The following is a 25000-nucleotide window of genomic DNA, read 5'->3' as shown; positions in this document are numbered from 1 at the left end:
GATGAACACGCGATCTGAACGTTCTAATCAGTGTGATCAATCAATGGTTAACTAGCGATCACATGTGGTGATGATGCTTCTTACGTTCGTTTTGGAGAACCAGATGGCAAATATTTCAACCGACAGCTGACGAGCTGAGGCATTTAAGTGACACCGAAATGAGGCACCGAAATCTGCGTTTTGATTCGGTCCGGTTACATACCGGTTACTTAGGTACCGGTTCTATATCGGTGCCTGGTTTCGGTACCCAACCTTAGTTATAATAGTCCAACCACCTGCATTTCAAAATGGGGGGAATTTTCGTGATTTTTTATTTTTATTTGTATTTTTTTATCCTGTAGCCTACTTTTTTTTAGGTCAGTAGGCTTTTTAATGTTTCCGAAAGAAGTCACTTCAAGGTAAAAAATACAGTAAAAACAGTAATGTTGTGACATTTATTCTTATTATTATATAACACAGTTGTGCTGTTTAATGTTTTTGTGGAATCTGTGATGTTTTTTTCAGGATTCTTTGAGGAATAGACAGTTAAAAAACGTCTTTTGTAAAAATGTAAATGTCTTTACTGTCTTTTATTATACATCCTTGCAGAGTAAATGCATGTCTTCATTTTAAAATATCAAATCTTAAAACTATCTTTTTTTTAACATTTAATAGGCTGAAACTGCAAATTGACTTCTTTTTTGTTGTTAAAATGTAAAAACAATTATAGAAAATGATCAATATTTAAAATTTTGATTTGAATAAACTCATTTTGTACATCATGCAAACCCATTACAAAAGAAATCTGGCTTTTATGCATTATTTAATGCATAAAAAACTGTTGAATGAATGCTGCGTGTTGAGCGCTGTCTTTGAACGCTTTCGGCGTTTCTGGTGCTATTCTGCGATGTTTGCTAACAGCAGCAGTTCATTTTATCACTTTGAAGTTTACGTTATGCATTAATTTTCGTGCTAAATAAATAACAAAACTACTTGTTTAAGTAAAACACTAATACAGAACATCTGTACTGCTTGAGCAATTGTCACAGACACAATATTGGCACAGTCTTCCTCAAGGACTTGTAGCAGTTGCTTTGATAGGAAACCATCTGCCACGAACATAAATGTCATATAAAATGCAAACCGTTGACTTGAACGCACTCATGCCCCACAGTAAAACTAACTCATGCAATAGCATTTTCTCAGCACATACAGCATGACATGATTTATGAAAGAGGCAGAGGCAAGTTGTCAGCATGTGTGGCCTCCATCTTCTATTGGTTTAGACTCAAGCTCATGCATTAATGTGCATGTTTTGAGCTATCATGAGACTTTCAGTAATAAGGGTAATATGATAATCATAACTTCATAAAGAGGGAAAGAAAACTCACCCGATCCATCAGTGTTTTTATTATATTGTCCATGACTAAGCTAGACTACAGCTGGCAGCTGGGAAAGGATCATAGAGAAGAGAGAGAGAGAGATGAGGGCAGAGAGGAAAAGCAGCTGTGCTCTTGGCACCCATCTCTGTCCTGGGGTCTGAGACAAACCAACTCATTTCCTGTCTCTTGACCAGGGTGCCCTCGTCCACCACCCTGTTCTTCTTCTTCTTTTTTTTTTTCTTTTTTTTGCCCATATTCCCTCAATTTCTCTTTCTCTGTCTAGTCTCTCCTCTCTCGGTCTCTCGTTCCTTCATAAGTGCTGGCTTATGTAATTATGTAACGGGTAAAGGGGTCGTTCACACACTTTTTTTGTATCTGTTGGTCATTGTATGCATGCGGCAGATGGATTTGCTGCACCTCGTGCCATGTGCGGCACAGTTTTAAGATGCTGTGTCAAGTTAAAAATAGCTCACCTTATGACTCGCACACAGCAGATCAATGTCCGTTTTAAAACGACAGACCAAACGGATGAATCTAGGGGTGGGATCGGATTCTCAAGTCTTTTTATTATTATTTATTATATATTTTTACATTATTATTCTTTATTTAATGTATTATTTTATTGTACATTACAGTAATAATAATACAATATTAGAATCTCAAGTGTTTATATTAGCAACTCCAGCAATCATATGTAATAATTCATTAAATAATGTAATATTTTATATATTTAACATAATTTAATATTTTAATATATTTTTGTTATTTTATTTTTTATATATTAATATATTTTGGTTATATATACTGTTGTAATATAGAAATATACTATGTATAATAAACATTAATTATGTCATATATTTTATATTTGTTTATGTATATACACACACACACACACACACTGTAAACAAGTTATGACAGCATATGTTTTACATTGCTTTAACTCATCATAAGTCATACAAAACTCAAATTCAAGTCAGTTACATTTTTAAGTCATCTAATTTAAGTTGAAATTACTTAAACATCCAAGTTGACTGTACTTAATTTCAGTCATCAACTTTTTTTTAACAGTGTATATTATTTATTATTAATTATATTTTTATTCATCTATTAATGGGCTCCTCATTCTTGCAAGGCTCATTCTTTCTATCCATCTCTCTGCTTGATTACTCTTCTGTCTGCACCACCTGCCGTTGTCTCAGTTTTCCTCAAATCTCGTGTCAGATGTGCGGAGTTGCGCCGTGTATTGCAACGAAGCTCTCAGGAATCTCTGGGGATAGTTCAGACTCAGAGCACGGCTCACTGTTATTAAGTTTGTCTCGCTATGTCACAGCTCTCAAGATTAGTGTTTGGGTTTGGGGTGTTGCCCTGACCTGGCTGGACTCTTTTAGCATGTTTAGATAAGACGTCACAGCCTTGTTCCTACTAGAACACCTGGAAATACCATAAGTCATCTCTTATCCTCTCAGACCCCATCCTGTTATCTGATTGTTTATTATCAGTATGTATGCTGATATGAGAAGTAACAAATGTAAGATAGGGTTCTTTGCATTGAGATGTCGTTTTAACTCTCACACTGGCTTTTGTTTTATCTCATAAAAGAAAATTCTAACTGTACGGCTGCAATTTGATCATTTTGATATCTTTTTCAAGACCTTTTACATTTTTTAAAGACCTGCATGTCATGACAATCACTATAGGGATACAATGCCTGCAAAATAGATTGTTTATGCATATACATCCAATTACAATGATTCCATTTGCTTTACTCAGCGCAGTATGATTTTTTATATTGAAAAACATTATATTTTATATTTATATAAAAAAAAAAAATTATTTCATTTTGTATTTATTTATATTGTTTTACCATAGAATAGTAATTTTGATGAAAATAGAAAATCTGATATTTTTGTATTTTAATATAATATTTTCTATTATTAGTTGCCGTTGGAGAGTGTTCGCTTCCGTTATTTAATCCATTTGTATTAACTACTCAACGCTGTTGTGTTTGTAAGTTTATTCTAGTAAACAGAGTCCTCTTTGTCCAATGTATTTGAAAACGATGGGTTACGCTCCTCTGTGGACACAGCTGGTGCAACGGTTGCTTTCAACACACGCCAACCGACTTCCATGGCAGCGCCAACCTCGCGCTGTCGACCCAGAGAGGCCGCACTCCCTGAGCCTTTGGTATTTGTTTTGTCCGCGAGACTGATCATTCCCCCCAGGCCGTAGAGGTGTATCCGTACAGAAGTGACACCTGGTTTGTTCTCTCCACAAATCTCTAAATTAGAGCTGTCACATGCCTGCCTGTATCACGTCATAGCTATGAGATTGCCTACACAGGGCCCTTGTTTAGAATGATGGGTGATTTGTCACTGTTTTAATGCCTTTTCTTTATAGTCGTCGTTCCCAGAGCGGGTCGAACGTGTCTGTTTTTTTATTACTTGCTCAAGGACGGTTTGATACCGTTATCAGTGACATTAGAGTGATATTTGATGCTTTATTCTGTAATTTTTCTCCAATGTTTACCTGATAAACTAATCTGTCCAGGTGTTAAGTGCCCTGGAGTGCACTCTCAGAAAAAAAGGTACAAAAGCTGTCACTGGGACAGTACCCTTCAAAAGGGTTCTAATATGTACCATTTAGGTACTAATATGTACACGATTGGTACCAATATGTACCTTTGAGGGACTTATATGCACTCTTTAGGTACAAAGGCGTACCTTTTGTAAAGGTACCGCCACAGTGACAGCTTTTGTACCTTTTTTTCTGAGAGTGTGTGAGTGCAAAAGCCAGTCACGTTACATGAATGCCTGACCCACACACACACACAGCAGTGTCTGAACTGTGTGTGTCAGGCTGTGTCCTAATCACAAATCACAGTCAATCAGAAAAATGTGTATAGATGAGTTCTCATTCCTGTAGGGTTAGCCAATGACAATGCAAATTAACCTTCATGAATTGAAAGGGAGCTTTAACTAAGCCCTGCCTTAAATATACTACTAACCTACCTTAGCAATTGTTGTTCACTATAAGTAGTAATATATATAAGTATATATATAGCGGGTTAGTGACATCATGAACCCTAAAATGTACATGAACCCCGCCCCCGGGAATTTATAGATTATCATGACAGAATATGCTAATCAATGACTAGAAGATAGTTAACTCCACATCAGCTACATGACTTCATCAGCTAACCATCCCGAAATGTACATGTTGTCACTTCTTCTTGAGTCTCTCCATCATTGTCTGACACGGTTTGAACATTAAAGGCTAAACGTTTTTGAAATTTTCAGTGCATGTCTGTGTGAGGTAAAAGGACACAAGCTGTTGAAGATCCGCCCTCTGTGCCGGGAGCAGCAGCTCATTTGCATTTAAAGGGACAGACACAAAAACTGTGCTTTTTTTTCTCACCCTCAAAAAGTGACAATTTTAACATATCCGTGGGGTATTTTGAGCTAAAACTTCACATGCACACTCTGGGGACATCAGAGATTTATTTTACATCTTGTGAAAAGGGCATTATACCACCTCTTTAAACTGTGTCAGGCCTCATTCCCAAGTATACCAAATGAACGAAAACACATTTACTCCAAGGTAATTTGGTGTTAATGTAACGTTAGTTTATGCACTGCATTGTCATTGTAATGTTGATAGTAAAGTTTAAATCATGATACTTTTTTTTTAGAAATGTTAACACCATATATTTTATTACTTGTAATAGCTTTCAAATTAAGTGTTCTAATCTAGTTTTAAAAAATGCTGTTCTTTTGAATGTTCGATCAATCAAAGAATCCTGAAAAAATTGTATCATGATTTTCACTCAAATATTAAGCAGCAAAAATATTAAGCAGTTTTTTAACACTGATGATAAAAGAGACCATTATTAATGATTGAGTAATTTATATATATAAAAAAAATAGCACCAAATCGGCAAATTAGAATAATTTCTGAAGGATCATGTCACTGAAGACTGGAGTAATGATGCTGAAAATCACAGAAATAAATGACATTTAAAAATATATTAACTTCTTCAAAGAAAATGGTAGATTAAAATTGCTTTGCAATGTCACAATCAATAGCAGCACACATAGTAATAATATCCAAAACACATTCACATTTGACTAAAAATCAAAGAAACGCTCAATCGAAGTTCATATTAATGTTGTGTTGCTTGTTTGAGTTAGCAGCAGTAAGTGGGTGGAGTTTAGACAATGGTCAATTTCTAAATTCTCAGTTGTTCCCAACCTAAAATGTCTCATGTGTCAGCCTGTGCGGTCATGTGTTAGCCAGACATCCTCTCTGCTGTAAACATTTCACTTTGTGTATATGGTTTTTTAGTGTGTGTGTGTGCACGTACATGTGAGGTGACCTGATGGATCTTGGCTTTATCCCCAAAGAGACAGATGTGCAAATGCATTGTGTGCGTACACATTAATATTCTCTCTCTCTCTCTCTCTCTCTCTCTCTCTCTCTCTCTCTCTCTCTCTCTCTCTCTCTCTCTCTCTCTCTCTCTCTCTCTCTCAGCTGTGTGTAATCAGGATAATGCATCTGCAGCCTCAGTGTATCTGACCCTGAACAGTGCTTACCGTCTATTGCAGTCCAAACAATCCTCTCCATGTATGCATTCAGCTTGAATAAATCTTTTTATCTTGCCATCAATACAAAGGACCTCACCATCATTTGCTACAGAATTCTTTTATAAATGATGTTTGCTAAGGCATCACTATTTTTTATATTTATTTATTATTCCTCAATATGTCTTACATTTCTGTGTACAACACCCTGGCAGCCAATCAGAACACCGTAGCAATTATAAATACACTCTAAACACCTTATCAACCACATGTCAATGCCCAGAGGTGATTTAATATCAAGTTTTCCACCGAACAATTGCGCCCTCAGCCAAATTACAAAGGCAGATTACACCTCCTATTTTAATTGAGGTTAGACAATGAAAACGAAAAAGAGTAATTTAGTTCTTGGTATTGAAGAATGAAACAATGAGGTATTGTTATGGAGGGGTCACGGCGGGTTGTGTGGGGTGAAGTTAATCACCTGTCAGAGTAAGAGTTAATGAAGAGATCCCCCTCTGTTCTTTTCAGCATGTGCGAAAGACACAAGGTCAGAGATGTATTGTAACAGTATTGTATATATACGTGCGTGACGTGTTTGATTTGATGAACAAATCATTCTTTTCAACTGCTTCCTTTTTTAATGATTTTGGTCTGAAAAATATTCAAAATGTTTTATGAATGTATAAAAATATGAAGCAGCACAGCTGTTTTCAACATTGATAATTGTTGATAAAAGAAATGTTACCTGAGCTCCAAATCAGCATATTAGAATGATTTCTGAAGGATCATGTGACACTGAAGACTGGAGTAATAATGCTGAAAATTCAGCTTTGCATCACAGGAATAAATTACATTTTAAAATATATTCAAATAGAAAACAGTTTTTTTTTATTTGTAATATTATTTTGCAATATTACTGTTTTTACTGTATTTTTGTTTAAATAAATGCAGTCTTGGTGAACATGAGAGACTTACATAATAATAATAATAATAATAATAATAATATACAATTGTAATGTTTCCAAACTTTTGACAGTTATGTGTATGATAAGTGGCCATCACATACCAGAATACTAGCAGGTAGTTGAGGGGATTTGCGCTGACATGCATAACATGCACTGATTAATCATGCACAGTAAGAATGTGTATGAAGATAGTAAACAATGTCATTTATTTGTATTTATGTATTTTACTATAAAACTAAATGAATGCTCTCAAATCTTTCAAATGAACCCAATGCTAGCGTGTGTGTTTTGAACTCTAGCGTTCTGGTCCCTTTTACACATTTTCTTTATGACAGCACGATCTCCCTTTCCATTTTTATTATTAATTACAGCGCCTCTTATCACCCCCGTGTGTGTGAGGGAGAGGGGGAGAGAGATAGCGTGAGATATTGTGTTTGTGTGAAGGCAGAAGAATGCAGTGTGGCTAATTGCGTTTGGCCGTTTGTGGTGTAACGTATCTGCAGGCAGATTAAGTGCTCAGTCCTGAGGAGCACAATACATGCAAACACACAACCTGTCTCTCTCTCTCTCTCTCTCTTTCATACCCGGCTACTGCCTGTCTGTCTCTCCTGGTCTCTGTCTTCACGGAGAGAGCAGAATTTTCTCTCTGACGCAGAGGCTAAAGGAGAAACGACTCTGTTGTGTTTGCTCTCTACTGTATGCTGACACCTGTCTCCAATCCCAACACACACATGGCTTAGATTTACAAATTGCATACTGTTATAATGCTCTAAAAGTATGTACTTCACTAGTGATTGTTAAATGTGTACTTTTGAGTGCATAGTTAGTGCATAGTTGGGACTAATGCTTAATTCAAAACATGTCAGAATTATATTATTTAAAAAGTTGCACATGTACACTACCATTCAAAAGTTTGGGCTCGGATAAGCTCTTATGCTTTTTTATGTTTTCATTTTAAAAATTGTCAAAGATTTTAAAATGTATTCCTGTGATGGCAAAGCTGAATTTTCAGCAATCATTCTAATATGCTGATTTGATGCTCAAGAAACATTTCTTATCATTACCAATGTTAAAAACAGTTTAATACTTTGGTGGAAACCGTGACACTTTTTTTTTTTATTTATTTTTTTTATGAAGAGCAAGTTCAAAAGAACAGCATTTATTTGCAATATAAATATTTTGTAACAGTGTGAAAGTCATACTGATACTTTTTGATCAATTTAATACATTCTTGTTGAATAAATGTATTAATTTCTTGAAAATAAAACCACCCTAAACTTTTAAAGGGTAGTGTATCTTTAGCATATAGCTAAATTAATTACCTCAAAATGAATTGGGGGTTCATGAATGAAAAAAAACAAGTGTGGGTTTGGCCTTGCATTCTCTGCCATGTTTCTTTTTATGTACAAAAATAAACTGGTTTTAACATGTTGTGATTTGAGATGCACGATTCCTGATTTTGCATACTGTAGGATGGATAATATGTTAATTATGGATTCCAGCATAGACACAGGACATCAGCCGCCACCTGTTCAGAAAGCACAGCTTGAACGCACAATATCAGTCCTGCACAATCTGATTATTATACGTGTGGAGGTGTGCTGGACTGCTGGACCGTAGAGGAGGTGGAAGACAGATAAGAGACAGATGGAGGTGTGATGGAAGGGGGTGGCACATTACTGATTTATCTGGTCAGCGTAGGTGAGCGTCTCTCCTTCTCTTTGTCTCAGAAGCGAAAAGAGAGGAATGACAGCCTTGTGTTTCCCAGAGGCAGTGTGCTGAGACGGAGAGTGTGGCGTGTGGGCTCAGAACTGCAGCCGTAGAGCAGAAGGGCTTTGTGATAGACAGATTGGCTGATTTATTGGCCTATATTTGGCCCTTTTTGGCTGATAATAATCATACCGTTTGGCTGATCATCAGAATTATCTCCACCGTATTTATTTTTTCCCCTTTCAAATTTACAAACAGCCTTGTGAATGAACATTTTCTGTTTTCAACAGTTTTTAGACAGGATAATGTGGATTTTTTTAATGGCTGTTGCAAATATCTAGAGTATGCTTGCCAATGACCAGTATAATTATTGGCCAATATAACGGCTGATTTGCTATCATTACATTGAAATGTATAATGTGATTTAATATGGATTATCCTTAGCTAATCATGATTATTCATTTTTTAAATGCCTCTCGTGTTCACCAAGGCTGCATTTGTTTGATCCAATAGTAATATTGTGAAATATTATTTCCATTTAAAATAACCCGATTTCCATTTTCTATTTTAAAATGTAATTTATTCCTTTGATGGCAAAACTGAATTTTCAGCGTCATTACTCCAGTCTTTAGTGTCACATGATCCTTCAAAAATCATCCTAATATGCTGATTTGCTGCTCAAGAAACATTACTCATTATTATTAATGTTGAAAACTAAATAAATTCCATTTTGTGGAAACAGAAGTTTCAAAAGAACAGTAACATTATAAATGTGTTTGCTGTCACTTTTAATATGTGCTTGCTGAATAAAAGTATTTCTTTCAAAAACCTTTTCAACAGCTTTATTTAAGTTTATTTTAGCTTCAAATTAATATATATTGCTTATTTTATACATTTTGAAGAAGACTATTTTTTTTAATCAGCCATATAAATGGCCAAAAATAAGCTGATATTTCAGTATATTTAGTGAGTCCTGTTCATTTTACCAATTTTGTGCATATGTCAGTATAATATTGGCCACCCTGCTGTCTATCATTGAAAAGTCCATACATTGTTTGACTATTAGTTTGAGCTATAGCACAGTACAACACACAAAAAAAATTGCATGTCATATTTGTGTTGCAATAATGCTAGAAGTCCCATCAACTACTGACACTATTGCTCGATTTAAATTGTTCCAGAGTACATGCACACAGAGACACCAAGACAGAATCATTTATTCTGGTGATAAAATGTTTTAATCATGGGTGTGTGTCTGAGAAAGTTGTGGGAAGAGAGTTCCACTTGTAGTGCATTCCACTCGGGGCCCGACTGCAAATGCGAGAGCGTCCGTTAGGACACTCATTTTGTGGACCTTTTCCTCGTGCAGAAAGCTCTTGACGTGACCCACATACTTACACAGGCTGCTTAAGAGATTGCTGAGGCGAAAGAGAGAGAAAGGGAATGAGACAGACAGTGGGCGGAAGAGAGAAAAGAGAGGGAGCTAGAGTTGAGGGCTCATGACTGATGCAGCACCCTGCGGGCTCTTACAGAAGGGCTGGGGTCACTCAGGTGGGACGCAAAATGTGTTATTGGCATGATTGTTTTCCACACAGTATATTTAACCCTTAAATGCATGAATGTTTCGCCAATCATTATGACATATTATGGTTTTTGACGACCCGGATCTATATCTAACACGGATGAGTCTCTACCTGTCGCGATTATATAAAACTCTCCTGATATTAGAGTAACAATTACAGAAGAATAAAATAAAGCATAATATTACCTTTTGGAGCTTGGAAGGGTTCAGTTTGAGCAGATGTTTTATACCATCATCACTGTCCTCATCAGAGCTCATTTTCCAGTACATTCAGCATCTGGCTCATATTCTCAAAACTATAATTTTCAACATCTTCAAAATCAATATTTTGATCTCTGACAGCATCTTCACCAGATCCACCATCATGTGAAAGTGACACCAATATTTGATTGCGTTCAGGACTTGCTCTGCAGAAAATCACTGAGCCATTTCAAGTTTTGCTGATGATACTTCCTATTCTTTTGTTTTCTGCCTGCGGTAATTATGAGTGAAACATCACTTCATCATTCTGTATCAGACACCGCCACCTTGTGGAATAAAGGTGATTTGCACTTATTCAGTCATCAAAGATTCAATTATTGTTGTGACAGTTTAAACTTAATATAATAAATTAAATCTAATAAATGTTTTTTTTAAATAAATAGAAAAACTGTTTAGTATCTCCTGTCATTTGGATGTTTCAGTACCCTTGCACCCATTCATATGCACACATTATCACTCATAATCCACAATCGTACATGGACCATCTGAGGTAGACTGCATTTTGGCCACTTGATGCTTATGTGTGTTTGTCAGAAGGTCAGTTGTGTAAGAGTGTCATCACTCTCGCTGTCTCTCTCTCTCTCTGTCTGGGGTGGTGGCATGTCTGTAATTAACAGTCTATGGTGGAAATGCTGTAGGAGCCTGAGATGTGAGGGAGTGTGAGGATTACAAACCTGTGACGCCACTGCACAACCTCTCTTTGTTTGTTCAGTGGGACTCTAGGACGCCTGAGTGATCTATGGGCCACAATTCGGCTCTCTGCAACTCGATGTCTTTTCCTGTACCTGACTGGCACGCAAAGGAAGTTGTCGATTATACAAATATGTACTGATAGATTGTGGTTAAGTGGCATGTGTGAATGTGGTTTGGGAGGGGTGGTTATTCTTCTAAATCTTGTTCTATAACAATGCACATATATTATTATAGACATTATTATTTTTATGTATAGTTTTTAGTTATTTTTGATATTTTGCATTTAGTAGCATTGTATATTGCTTTGTCTCTAGTTTGTAAATAAGCATTCAAGTTAGAATTTAATTGTACTTGAACATACAACAATAAACTTTGACTTGACATAATGGGTATTTTAATCACTAGTTTGATTCATTTTGATGTTTTTTGTTTGTTTTTTTGAAAAATCACATACAACTGAAAACATTTTGGTAACTACTGTATATATAATGAATTCTGAAACAAAGCAATGTGTTATTGTAAGAAAATTATCCATATAACTTTATGCAAGGGATAATGTAGAGCGAGGCGGTTGTTATAGCAGTCTTGAATCAGCCTGAAGGGGTTGTATTCGCTGTAACAACCGCCTCGCTCTACATTATCCCGCTTATTACATGGCTACCTACCAAATAAATCAATAATTTGACACAAAATATTGATTTAAAAAGGAGTTTATTGATTTAAAAACGATTGTATTGCTTCCGCTAAAGAAAATAGTCCGTTCCGTCTCTACGGTCAGAATCCTGCGTCCATAGCAACGCTCTGTTTTTCATGGCAACGGTGTGTTATACTTAGCAAAGGTCTGTTATCAAGAAATAACAGACCGCATTCTACATTAGAATTCAACCAAGCCATGTAATAAAAACGTATAAAGTTCACGGCTGTACGTGAGTCTATTTCCGGCGGAAGAGTGATCTCTGACCCAATGTGTGACGTAGGATGTAGGTGAGAGTAGACGCCTCTCGTGGTTCAAACACATAGGACTTGGCAACAAACTCAAGCTCCTCTGACATTTCTCTTTAAAAGTTCTAATTTTAGACTTCTAATTCGTGACCGGTGTTTTGTTTTGCTCTATCCTCTGCGCTTCTGCGTTCGTCAATATGTCATTCGTCAGGTCAGAGGTCACTCTTCCATCGGACCTAGACTCGCGTGATTATAGTTTATAAAGTTATAAATATGGATTTTTTCTTACAAAAAACGCATCGCTTCGGTTCAGAAGGCCTTTATAAACCCCCTGGAGCCGTACAGATTACTTTTATGACGGATGGATGGATGGATGCACTTTTTGGAGCTTCAAAAACTACTCTATTCACTCCCATTATAAAGCTTGGAAGAGCCAGGATATTTTTTAATATAACTCTGATTGTGTTTGGCTGAAAGAAGAAAGACATAAACACCTAGGATGGCTTAAGGGTGAGAAAATTATGGGATAATTTTCATTTTTGGGTGAACTAACCCGTTAAGATGTTGATTCAATAGCCACTTTTTGGATAACTTGCAGTGAGTGCATGTTCACAAAAAGATGTTCTGCCATTATTTTTGCGATTCACATTCACAACATGGGTAAAATAAGAATCTAAAGTTTTTGTCTCATTGCATAAAAGTTTCAAAATGAATTCCTTTTTTTGCCATGTCGCATGAGGTGATAGTGAGTTCTCACGAAGGTGTCTATAACAGTGAATATAAAGAGAAGAGGTCATCAGTTCGCTTTTTTTCCCTCTCACTCTCCCTCATTCTACACTTTCTGTCTTGGGAATGCTAATGACGGAAGAAAGGGAGTGGAGAGAGTGACAGCGTCGTCAGCGATTTCCTCTGCATTTTGAAGGGAGAGGGAGAGGTTCACAGGGCCTTGAAATGAAAGAGCACTCCCACAATACGAGCACAATAAAAGGGAGGACTATTTCCAAGGTTGTTTTAGTAAGTTGTCGAAGCGCTGTGGAGAGATGACCCCACAGTCTGACTCTGTGGAGATGGAAATCTAAACATCTCCCCTTGCCTCCCTCATTCTCTTGTTCTTACATGCCTGGGCTGTTTGTTTTTGTCTCCGTCGTTTACCTCCCTTTTGCTCTCTCTCACTCTTTGTCTGTTCCTCTCTTTCTGTCACACCGAATCTTATTTCCCTTTTCGCCCCCTCGCTCCATCACTCTTTCCCTCGCCTCCAGCCTCAGGTGCACGATAGATGTCTATGTTTCCCTCGGTGAGCCCACCTCACACAATGTTTATTAAAATGGCACGGCGGGAACTTCTGGCCTCCTCTGCTTTAGTGCGATGTGAGGACAGGACATAAATATTAAAATTGATTCCGAGGGAGAGCAGCCAATCAGCGGGCACCCAGAGGATCAGGATACACGGCAGGATGAATTCATTCTTTCAAGTTGTTTACGCCAAATTCTGACCCTATCATCTGAATGTCGCAGCAGAAATTGAGACTCATCAGACCAGGCAACGTTTTTCCAATCTTCTATTGTCCAATTTTGGCGAGAAAGTGCAAATTGTAGTTTTCTGTTTCCTCAGTTTCCTGTTCTTAGCTAACAGGAGTGGCACATGTCTTCTGCATAGCCCATCTGCTTCAAGGTTCGACGCGTTGCGCGTTTAGAAGAGCTCTTCTGCAGACTTCGGTCGTAACGAGTTGTTTTTTGAATTTACTGTTGCATTACTATCAGCTTGAACTAGTCTGGCCATTTTCCTCTGAACTCCGGCATGAAAAAATGGCCTTTTCGCCGCTCACTGGATATTTTCTATTTTTCAGACCGTTCTCTGTAAACCCTAGAAATGGTTGTGCTTGAAAATCCCAGTAGATCAGCAGTTTCTGAAATACTCTATACTAGAACAATCCGTCTGGCACCAACAAACATTCCACAATCAAAGTCACTTAAATCACATTTCTTCCTCATTCTGATGCTCAGTTTAAACTTCAGCAGATTGTCCTGATCATGTCTACATGCAAAAATGCCAGCCCGATCTCATCCCAAGGCGTCATATACTGACGCTTTTGACATTTCGTCTACATCCAAGCATTGCGCACCCTTTAGCGCAATATGAGACGCAGATAAATATGGGCCAGAAGGAGCCTCCTAGCGGTCTAACCCTAACCCTACCCCAGACCTAAACCTAACCATAACCGAACAAAGCTCTGTGCGTGTCATATTGAAGCTAAAGGGTGCCATGTCAAGTCAAGTCAAGTATATTTGTATAGCGCTTTTCACAATACAGATTGTATCAAAGCAGCTTCACAGTATTAAATTAAAATAATACAACAAGGTTTGTTTCTAGTGGAATTTATTGATTGATAAAATTAAATATCCCCAAAATATCCCCAACTGAGCAAGCCAAAGGCAACAGTGGCAAGGAACCGAAAAACTCCATCAAGTGACCTAATGGTGTCCTAAAACTCCATCAGGTGACCTAATGGTGACCTAAAACTCCATCAGGTGACCTAAAGGAAAAAAAAGAAAAACCTTGGGAGAACCCAGGCTCAGTCGGGGGCCAGTTCTCCTCTTATGACCTAGAGACAGGATTTAACTGTAAGATTAAAATATTATATGAATGCCTGGCTGAAGAGATGCATCTTTAATCTAGTTTTAAACTGGGAGAGCGAGTCTGAGCAACGAACAGTATCAGGAAGGCTATTCCAGAGTTTTGGAGCTAAATGTGAAAATGCTCTCCCTCCTTTGGTGGATCTGGATATCCTAGGTATGACCAAAAGCCTCGAATTTAGTGATCTTAAAGAGCGCGATGGATTATAGGGCGATAGAAGATCCGTTAAATAGACTGGAGCTAAGCCGTTTAGGGCTTTATAAGTCAGTAGCAATACCTTGTAATTAATACGGGACTTTATAGGTAACCAATATAGTGATGTTAAAATCTGTGTTATATGATCATATTTTCTTGATCTAGTAAGAACTCTAGCGGCTGCATTTTGGACTAACTGTAGCTTGTTGAGGATGCAGGACAACCAGCTAATAAAGCAGTAATCCTGCTAAATAATTAAATATAGTAATTATAAATACAGTAATCTAGTCTCGAGGTCATGAATGCATGAACTAACTTTTCTGCATCAGAAACTGATAGCATATTACGTAGCTTAGCAATGTTTCTAAGGTGGAAAAAGGCTGTTTTTGTAACATATGAAATATGATTTTCAAAAGACAGGTTGCAATCTAGTATAACACCCAGGTCTTTTACTGTAGAGGATAAAGTAGCAGGACATCCTACTATGTTAAAGTTGTATTGTGAGAGGTTTTGTGGGCGGTTTTTTGAACCAATAAGTAGTACCTCTGTCTTGTCTGGATTTAATAAAAGAAAATTACACGTCATCCAATCTTTTATATCTTTAACACACACTGTCAATTTGGATAATTTAGCGTTTTCATCCGGCCGTAATGAAATATATATTTGGTGTCATCAGCATAACAATGGAAACTAATTCCATGTTTCCATATAATATTTCCAAGTGGCAGCATATATATTGAGAATAATAGAGGGCCTAACACAGATCCCTGCGGCACTCCATAGTTTACTGAAGTTATTATAGATTTTTCTCCATTTAAATAGACAAAATGGTAGCAGTCAGATAAGTATGATCTGAACCAGCTTAATGCTTGTCCTTGAACACCAGTATAATTTTGTAGTCGATCTACATCCATGTGCGTTGGATGTAGACGAAATGTCAGAAGCGTCAGTATATGACGCCCTAGGATGAGAATGCGTTAAAAATGCAGTGGGTTGCTGCCATGTGATTGGCTGATTAGATATTTGTGTTAACGTGCAGTTCCGGGTGTACCTTATAAAGTGTTCAGTGATTTGTATGTTATTGAATATTGTATTGCATGTGATTTATGGTGAATAAGTCACGGTTGAAGAGCATTGTTATTATAACCGTTTTATAAATAGTAATACAATACAATATACAATACAATAATTAATTATAACAATTTCCTAAACGGTGACAGAAGTACAAAGCATAATAGCACTGGGAGATGTAGAATTGTGGCCTGGAAAGTGGTGGTCCATATTGAAGGTCAGCTGTGATCGATGCTTTTTGACATGCCCACGCAGAATGATGTCAGAGCCTCAAATAGCAACTGAGTGACCATGTAAATGTGGGTATGAGTGGTTTAGGACTTCAGAAGAAGAATTATGCTTCATTAAGGAACTGAAGAAGCACTCTTTTACTGTGTGTGATAACCTTTGCCTGACCCCATATTCACAACATCATGTACCCCAATGCAAGGGACCCAGTGATTATTTGCACACTGCAGTGGTTCTGACGGGTGCAAAGATTTTGCTTCTGTGCTTGTTTGCACTATCCTAAGTGGCATCGTGCAAAAGAAATGACACCGCATGGGTGCATCGGGCCTGCCATGCAAATATCAACCCTGGGATCGGATGTTTGCACTTGTGTGCATACTGTCACCCCATGCATACATGTAAGCTGCACAATGATACGCATGCAAATAAAATGCACACCTGCAGGGTCACAACCTGACAGGTTTTAGGTATGCAAAACGTACCACAAATGAACTCAAACACTCTCTCCGCAACACATCTGCCTTTCTATAGGATCTCATATTTCCATGTGTGCGGATCTGGAACAGGGTTGTGAATTTCTCACCACCACAGATTTTTGCATTACAAGCAGACGTTTTATATGCAAGAGAATGAGGACGATATTTAGTGCTGCGCGTGTTTGTGTTTATCACACCCGCTGAAAGTCCTGCATCAGCAGCTGCTGGTCTGTTTTGCATATGGCATTGGAAGAAGGGAGAGAAAAGATTGAAGTGGGATATGCATTTGCATACGTGGCGGCCGTAATGCGTCCTCGGTGTCACAGAGATACTTTCAGCTGGTAGCGCTGTGGCTTATTTGAATGACATCGAGCAGACCAGCATGCACGAGGCTTGGGTGGCATGACATCACTCCAGAAGGGTGATGTCCTGCGCCACATACCTTACGTGAGAGCCAATAGGAGATTTAACTGCCAAACTGAGTCTTTTCCTGCCCTTGTGGCACCCGTGAGTTGTATTTTGTTTCTGTTTTGTCTCGGGTGCTCCTCCGCATACTTCCCTAGGAAAATAGAAATAGAAACAAATGAGATGACAGATTGTTGGCCAAATATAAAAGTAAAGGACCAGAATTAATGTCGAATTCATTGTTTGATTGGAACCATTTGAGTTCATATTGAAACCATTGACTTTTGATTACAGACTTACATGATAGGTAAATATGATAGATATGATAAATATTTCAATATTTGATTAACTATGCATGCTCATTTCCTCTATTTTGTTTGCCGGCATCTGTGAATCACATTGATATCTACAAACACCTATCATTTAATAACTGTTCAATGCAATCTTTAGTTAATCTCAAAATAAATATTTGTCTTTCTTACTACTCATTATGTGTGATGCCTACATGGCTACATCCACTTTAAAACAGTTGATTTCAATTTGTGTTTTATTTTTTTATTTATTTAAATCAAATAATATAGAACTTTAATATCAGCCATGTATTGGTTAGTAGTCATAACGTCAAAATAATGATCAGCTTACCTGTGTCAGACAACATTTTAATGTTGAGGTATCCCTAAAATCTTTAATTAATCACATTGCTCTCTATAAGAAACATTTGAGATAATAAAGAGATCAAATTGTATGCGCTTTTTGTCACTTGTATTAGTTTATTTTTAAATTAATTTTTATCTAAGATTTAATTTTAGTGAACGATAACGCTGCTTGGGTATGAGCTGTTCTTCCAATGTGTTGCCTTTACAAATATTACTCGGCTTACTGTGCTCTGAAACGAGGCGTCAGCCCATTATTTGTGTGTGTGTGTGTGTGTGCGTGCGTGCTGCATTCACCTTCAAGACTTGCTGAAATAAGTCTCTCTCTCTGGCATTTATTTATCTTCAATCCCTCTATCCAAAAGAGTGGACCTCCTTTTAATCATAATTCACAAGCAGCACCCAGAGTAATGCCGTATCACATGCCTTCTCTCTCCTCCCGCTGTGTCCGTGGCAACAGAATGCATTCTGTTTGTCTTTATTACTCAACTCGGTCAACTTAAATGAGTACAATGAGGTCTTACGGCTGCGGTATAATGAACGCCAACTTTGGGCTCAATGGAACAGGTTGCACATGAACTAGTTTTGGGCCAAAAACATCTATGTTTCCCTCTGGCCCTCTCTCTGCTGGAAGACAATAATTGCTTCATAAATGTACACTCAAATAGATTGTTTGAAATTTCTATCTATCTATCTATCTATCTATCTATCTATCTATCTATCTATCTATCTATCTATCTATCTATCTATCTATCTATCTATCTATCTATGTCTGTCTATCTATATCTATCTATGTCTGTCTGTCGCCATTTAATGTACAGTATACTGGGATAACATATAGTAAGAAACAGTGTCATTCAGATACTATTATATTTTTGATAAATATTTTCATTTTGGGGAAAGTTTTAGTACGTTTTTTTTCCCATTTATTTTATTTAAAGCAATATTTTTTCAGTGAACTATATTAACCCTGTTCAGAATTTTAAAATTGTACTTATTCTGCTGTGACTCTGTTGTTGAAGTTCATCCTCCACTTCTGTGTGTCTGCAGAGCTCCAGAGATCATCCTGGGTCTGCCCTTCTGTGAGGCTATAGACATGTGGTCCCTGGGTTGTGTCATCGCTGAGCTGTTTCTAGGCTGGCCGCTGTACCCAGGAGCATCTGAGTATGACCAGGTAAGACATTGTTTAAATCTAATTCTTTAATGCATCAGAATAGCCTAGGTTTTAGACATGCACTGGAATTCAGCTAGTCAGAAGTTTCCACCATTAGAACATTTTAGGGTATTTGTTGTACTCAACTCTGGCTTTTCCCATTTGGCTGTTACCAAGGATGGTTTGGGACACCTGGGGCACCAGCCTCTATGGAGAAATTCTCTTGATGCCCTGCACACCAATTATTCCACTTTAGACATTCTACTAACTATAAGTAACTTTTCAACTACATGTCAACTAACTGTCATTAGAATATTAGTAGACTGTGCTTAATATCTGCTAACACTTTATTTTGTTGGTCCCCCAACAGACATTCTACTGACTTGTAACTTGGCAACTACAAGAATTGTTCTCCTAACCCGAACCCGAACCCTAACACCTAACCATAACCTACCAGTCTACTGACAGTCTACTACAGCCTACTAATACTCTAATGAGAGTTAGTTGACATGTAGTTGAAAAGTTACTTATAGTTAGTAGAATGTCTAAAGTGGACTACCGAAATAAAGTGTAACCTTTTTATTTAGCAAGGATGCATTAAATCGATCAAAAGTGACACTAAAGACACTGATCGTGTTACAAAATATTAATAATCTGAAGATTCAGCTTTGCCATATCAGAAATAAATTGCATTTAAAAATATATTAAAATAGAAAAAGTTATTTTAAAATGTAACAGTATTTCACAATATTAGTTTTTGCTCTTTTTTATCAAATAAATGCAGCCTTAGTGAGCACAAGAGACTAGAACATCCTGCTGACCCACACGTTTGAACAGAAGTGTATGGGCCCTATCTTGCACCCAGCGCAATTGACTTTGTACACCGACGCATGTATCATTCCTATTTTGCACCCGCGCAAAGCGGACTTTTCCCTCCACAGACGCACGTCGGTTAACTAAGAAATACACTTGCGCTCCTGGGGGCGGTTCAGCGCAAAGAGGAGGCGTGTTCCGGCGCAAACGTTCCCTCATGCTATTTTACAGGTTTAGAAAACAATTGCGCCACTAACCGAAAAAAAACTGTTTAAAGTCAGTGGCGCGTTGCACATGTTATTCATATGCTATTTTAAGGGCGCATGCTTGGCCTTAATCAATGTAGTGTGTGCACAACACGCATACACTTTGATTCTCTCATCTACACACAGACGCAGCAGTTATCATTTTTGCAAATCATACATTATTACAATAGATAGATAGATAGATAGAAAGACATTTTATTATAAAAGCATACATCTAGCTTACACATTTACCCAAATTATCATACGCCTGTTTAACCGAAGTTAATTTGGGTGTGTTTCTCCATCCCCAACGTCCCTGACGGGAACGTCGGTCTCCTCGGCCTTGAACCGCTCCTGTCGTGCGCCTGGCAAATCCGCCGTTATAATAGGAATCCGCTTTAGAACAAGCGCGCCTGCTCTTAAAGGGAATGTGAGATGTCGCTCTGATTGGTTTATTTCACGTTACGCCCAAACCACACCTATGAAGAATGAAGCTACTTCAGACCAACCCCTTTTAGATTTGCGCCAGGCGCAAGAGTCATTTATCCCGCCGGGAAAATAGCAACAGCGCCCAAGATCCGCCCACAAAGTTGCTTTGACACTTGCGTTTCAGATCGTTAAAATAGGGCCCTATATCTCTAAAGATATATATCTTATGTCTTGTAATTGTAACTTTGAATTTTGCCTTTTTTCATAATTTTTCTAGACACCTGGAAAATCCACAAATGACAACTTTAGCTTCTCAAATTTCCATCTTTGTTAAATAGCGGCAAAAAATCTAGTTGATGTAGGTTTGAAGTCATTATAACTGCAAGATTTAATGTCTAAATAATGAGAAATTACATTGCAAATATAAGAAATGAAGTCGCAGTTGTGAGGAATATTCACCATAGTCATTCCCAATTACTGTAAACACCTTTATAGTCAATCTATTTCAACAGTGAAGTCGACTTGTATGAAAAAGTTCATTCATGACTGTTTGATAAAAATTCCCAATGGCCCAGGCCATAATCCATCCTTGGCTATTTCTGTTTAGAAATTCAATAGTCAGTAATGATACACTATTAAAGAATGATGTGTTCCAATTGGAAAATGACTTCGAAAATCTGAGTTATGAAATGACATGTCCTGTATGATATTCATTTAGAGAGATGGAGCATAGGAGTCTTGCTTTTTGTGTGTGTGAGATAGTGTGTATGTGTGGCCCTGCTGAGAGAGCCATCTCCTTTCTCAGAAAATGGCTGCAAAAACATCCCTCAATTACAGTTTGTGCTTAAGAAAGAGAAAACAAATCTGACTGTTGGCTGGGCCCCTGCTGTCTCAGCTCTCCTGAAGTGCTGTGTGTTTGTGTCGAAGTGTGTGTGTGTGTGTCTGTGTGTCTTCTCACTGACTTTCATCTCTCTCTGGCCACTCCATAGTTCTGGACACATGCCACAAACTGCCCAATTAGCCCAGATCCCGAGCTCTGAAGTGAGGCATTTTCTTTAAAAAAATATATGATTCTGGCTTCATGGAACAGCCCAGGGCCAATGTTCTAGCTTTAAGCAAACCAAAAACGTCTTTAACAAGCTCTTAAACACAGCAAAGGACTTTGCAGATTTGTCTCCCACCATTTCTTTATACTACAGAGTTCAGCCCTCATTTGCTGCATTTATGAGGTCTTGTGTTTGGAAAGTATTTGTGTTAAGGACAACTCGGCTGCCCAGTTTACTTTTGATTTGCATCTAAAACTAAGCTTGAAGAGTTATTTTCAGCCTTTGCGGCACCTTTGCGGCATTTCTAATAATGATGCTTGAAATCACATGCAGGAATCCTCCAAAAGTGAATGGTCTTATTTCATTAGACGGCAAATGAGCCAAACACAGTGATCAAGGTTCCTTGAGCAGCTATGAGCTCGTTCTCAGGGCACAAGATTAGCCGATTGGCAGGGGCCATGGAAGAGATTATTATTGTGGATTTCTTCGGCTGCCAGGGTCTTGTATTTACGCTTTTCAGGTGTGTGAATGGCATTCTGTGTAATTGTGCCACCCGGGTAGACCTGTAAAAAGAGGTTTTGGCAGGGGAAGTCAGTCAGTCTCTTGGTGACAGCATTCATCACAGATGCTGTTTACTCGGCTTCTAATGCTGGAATGTTGAAGTTGTGTCATCAGCGCGGCAGCCAAGTGACTGATATGTTTTCGAGCAGACAAAATGTCATCAGTCTGTTTTAACGCAGCTCACTGTTGCATTTCCCAGAAGTCCACTTAGAGCGTTAGTCAAGGTTTCTTGCACCAAAAACAGAATCATTTCATTTTTCATGACCATCTCCCTAATCATTACAATCAAACAGACTGTTTTTGCTACTGTACTTTAAGACTTGTATCGTATGTCTTAGAAAAGGCCTGAAAAAAGTAATAATAATAAATATTATTATAACAAATGTCTAATACAATTAATAATGGAATAAAAATTAACAAGATAAATAATCTTTCAAAGAAAAGGCCTGATGATGATAATAAAATGAATACAACCAATTAATCCAAAATATATAATATAAATATACAAATAAATGTTTAACGTAAAATATAATTTTATGTAGACCGAGTTCCATTCTATATGCACTGAAGTTTTAAAGACTTTGATTTCATGCTCCAGGTCTTCTGTTTTTGATCAAATTATTATTTATATTTATTTATTTTATCATTGTTTTATTAGAATTACTATACTTTTTATGATTTTTTATTTCATTATTATTATTATTATTATTATTTTCAGCCATTTTCTTTAAAAGTTGTCATGAAATGTAGTTTGCAACCCATTTTACTTCCACAATCTAAAGTCATTATATTGGACAAGAAATAAATGTATAGTAAAAATGTCAATTTTCCCCTTTTCCTTCCCCTTTAACTGGATCAAAGCAGTGAATATCCAGCACCAAATGTGTAACATAAGCTGCAAATCTCATATTGCCTGTGTTTGTCTTCCACCAGATCCGGTACATCTCTCAAACACAGGGCTTGCCAGCAGAGTATCTGTTAAGTGCAGGGACGAAAACAACCAGGTTTTTCAACAGAGACCCCGACTCCACCTATCCTCTATGGAGACTTAAGGTAAACTCCCTCACCTTGTTTCGGTTCACACTTCCTTAATCTTTCTCACTTGGTTTGCATATATACAGCAACAATGTTTTTCACTTTCATTCCCTCACTCTCTAAACTGAGGCATCCACTACACCCTGTTAACTGACCAAGGGGCTAATGCGAGCTAAATGAGTTTTGTGTGAGACGACTTGGCAACCAGAGCAACATGGGATAAATCCTGCTTAACGCCCCGTTCTCATTCTTCCCTCTTTCATTCTTCCTTCCCCTTATGCTCTGTTTCCCTCCACATTCCCCATCCTACTGGGCTTATGGGCTAGTTGCCCATAGTCGATAGTTTTCTCTTTAGATTAACTTTTGGTGAACTTTTCAAAGCTTCACATGGGAAAACATTGATATTACAGAACAAGTTGCATTCCTAACCCTTCATATATATGATATGGATCCAATAAAACTAGAAAAACTCAATACCTCCTTAAACTTTTTGGCCCTCAGTGCTTGTGTCTTGGACTGTAGAAATACTTAACTCAGTGTCAAGTACTTCCCAGAGATAAGGTTTTATCTTTCATAGTTCAGGAATCTTAATGGAGTTCTCAGTTATGTTTCGTTGCAAATCTGAGCACAATTTAACACTTTGTTGAGACTCTTTTCAGGAGAAAATGAAAAGAACCAGACAACTTCAGCTCTCCATTAGTGTCTAGGAGAAACAAATGAGATATGAAAGAGATTTAATTTGTGATTTTTCTTTGCTGTGAGTTTCATTTAAAATTCCAATTCCAAAATCTCTATCCATGTTGTGAGTCACATGTTTACTTTACCTATTTTCTTTCAAGTGTTTCATGATGTTCCTCCGTATCTTTACAGGGACAGTCCACCCAAAATTTTTTAATTTACTCACCCTCAAGTTGTTCCAAACCTGTATGACTTTGTGCCTTCTGCAGAACATAAAAGAAGGTATTTTGAAGAATGAAAGTAAAAGTGAATGTGACATGTAAAGGCCAAGTATGGTAACCCATACTCAGAATTTGTTCTCTGCATTTAACACATCCAAGCTCAGTCATTTCCTGCCGGTATTGAGACTCAAACCCGCAACTGGGTTACCAGTGTGACTCTCTAACCATTAGGCCATGACTGCCCCAAACCACGACTGGCCTAACCGTTAGGCCACGACTACCCCATGTTGTTCCTTTGTATGGACAAAATTATTCAATATCTTCTTTTGCGTTCCACAGTAGAAAGAAAGTCATAAAAGGTTTGGAACAACAAGAGGGTGAGTAAAAAAATAATTTTGGATAGAGTAATGGGGTTATTTCTGATGTTGAAAGTGCTTCTCCAGTGTTTGATGATTTTTTTTTTTTAAGTGGAGGCCATTCCTTTTTGTGCTTCCAGACACCTGAGGACCATGAGACAGAGACGGGGATCAAATCTAAAGAGGCTCGCAAGGTACATCTTCAACTGCCTGGACGATATGGCACAGGTAGGAGTTTCGTAGAACTTTTGTTCACACCATAAAACGGAAGCAGAAATCTGGCTCATGGCTAATAATAACCTCCCTCACCTTCAAAAACGTCTCAGACTCTGTGTGGAGAGTTTCCAGTAATACTCACACCTCTGTTACGCAGAAAAACGTCGATGTTATGTAACTGAGGACATGACTCAAAAGCACAATGGTGCATGGGAACCTTATACCCCTGGGAGCTATTCATTGATAAGACACATGACTTATGACCTTTTGCTTTCTGCAAGTTATTGAAATCAGCATGCATCATCACCGGCCTGTCGTCAGATGTCTGAACGGTCCAGGCCAACAATGACGCAAACCTCAATTTGGATTTTCCCATAAGAACCGACTCCATCCCGCTTCATCAGATAAAAATGGCTGATCTAATTTACAGCAAATTCAGATGAATTCATGGAAACATGCTTATGCTTGGATACGCTTAATCTGTAATGTATCCA

General features: G+C 37.7%; 1 protein-coding gene across 1 annotated transcript in view; it reads left to right on the top strand.

The window, feature by feature from the left end:
* hipk2 (homeodomain interacting protein kinase 2) overlaps window positions 1-25000 on the top strand; it is a 92205-nt gene that overhangs the window by 51386 nt on the left and 15819 nt on the right. Inside the window, 4 exon segments of the mRNA XM_084409997.1 lie at window positions 18804-18927; window positions 22934-23053; window positions 24431-24484; window positions 24486-24524. Coding sequence (XP_084266123.1) covers window positions 18804-18927; window positions 22934-23053; window positions 24431-24484; window positions 24486-24524 — 337 coding nt within the window.

Source organism: Rutilus rutilus, assembly GCF_951802725.1.
Source record: "Rutilus rutilus genome assembly, chromosome: 5".
Lineage (NCBI taxonomy): Eukaryota > Metazoa > Chordata > Actinopteri > Cypriniformes > Leuciscidae > Rutilus > Rutilus rutilus.
The sequence above is the reverse complement of the archived record's forward strand: the minus strand, read 5'-3'. Positions and strand labels throughout refer to the sequence as shown.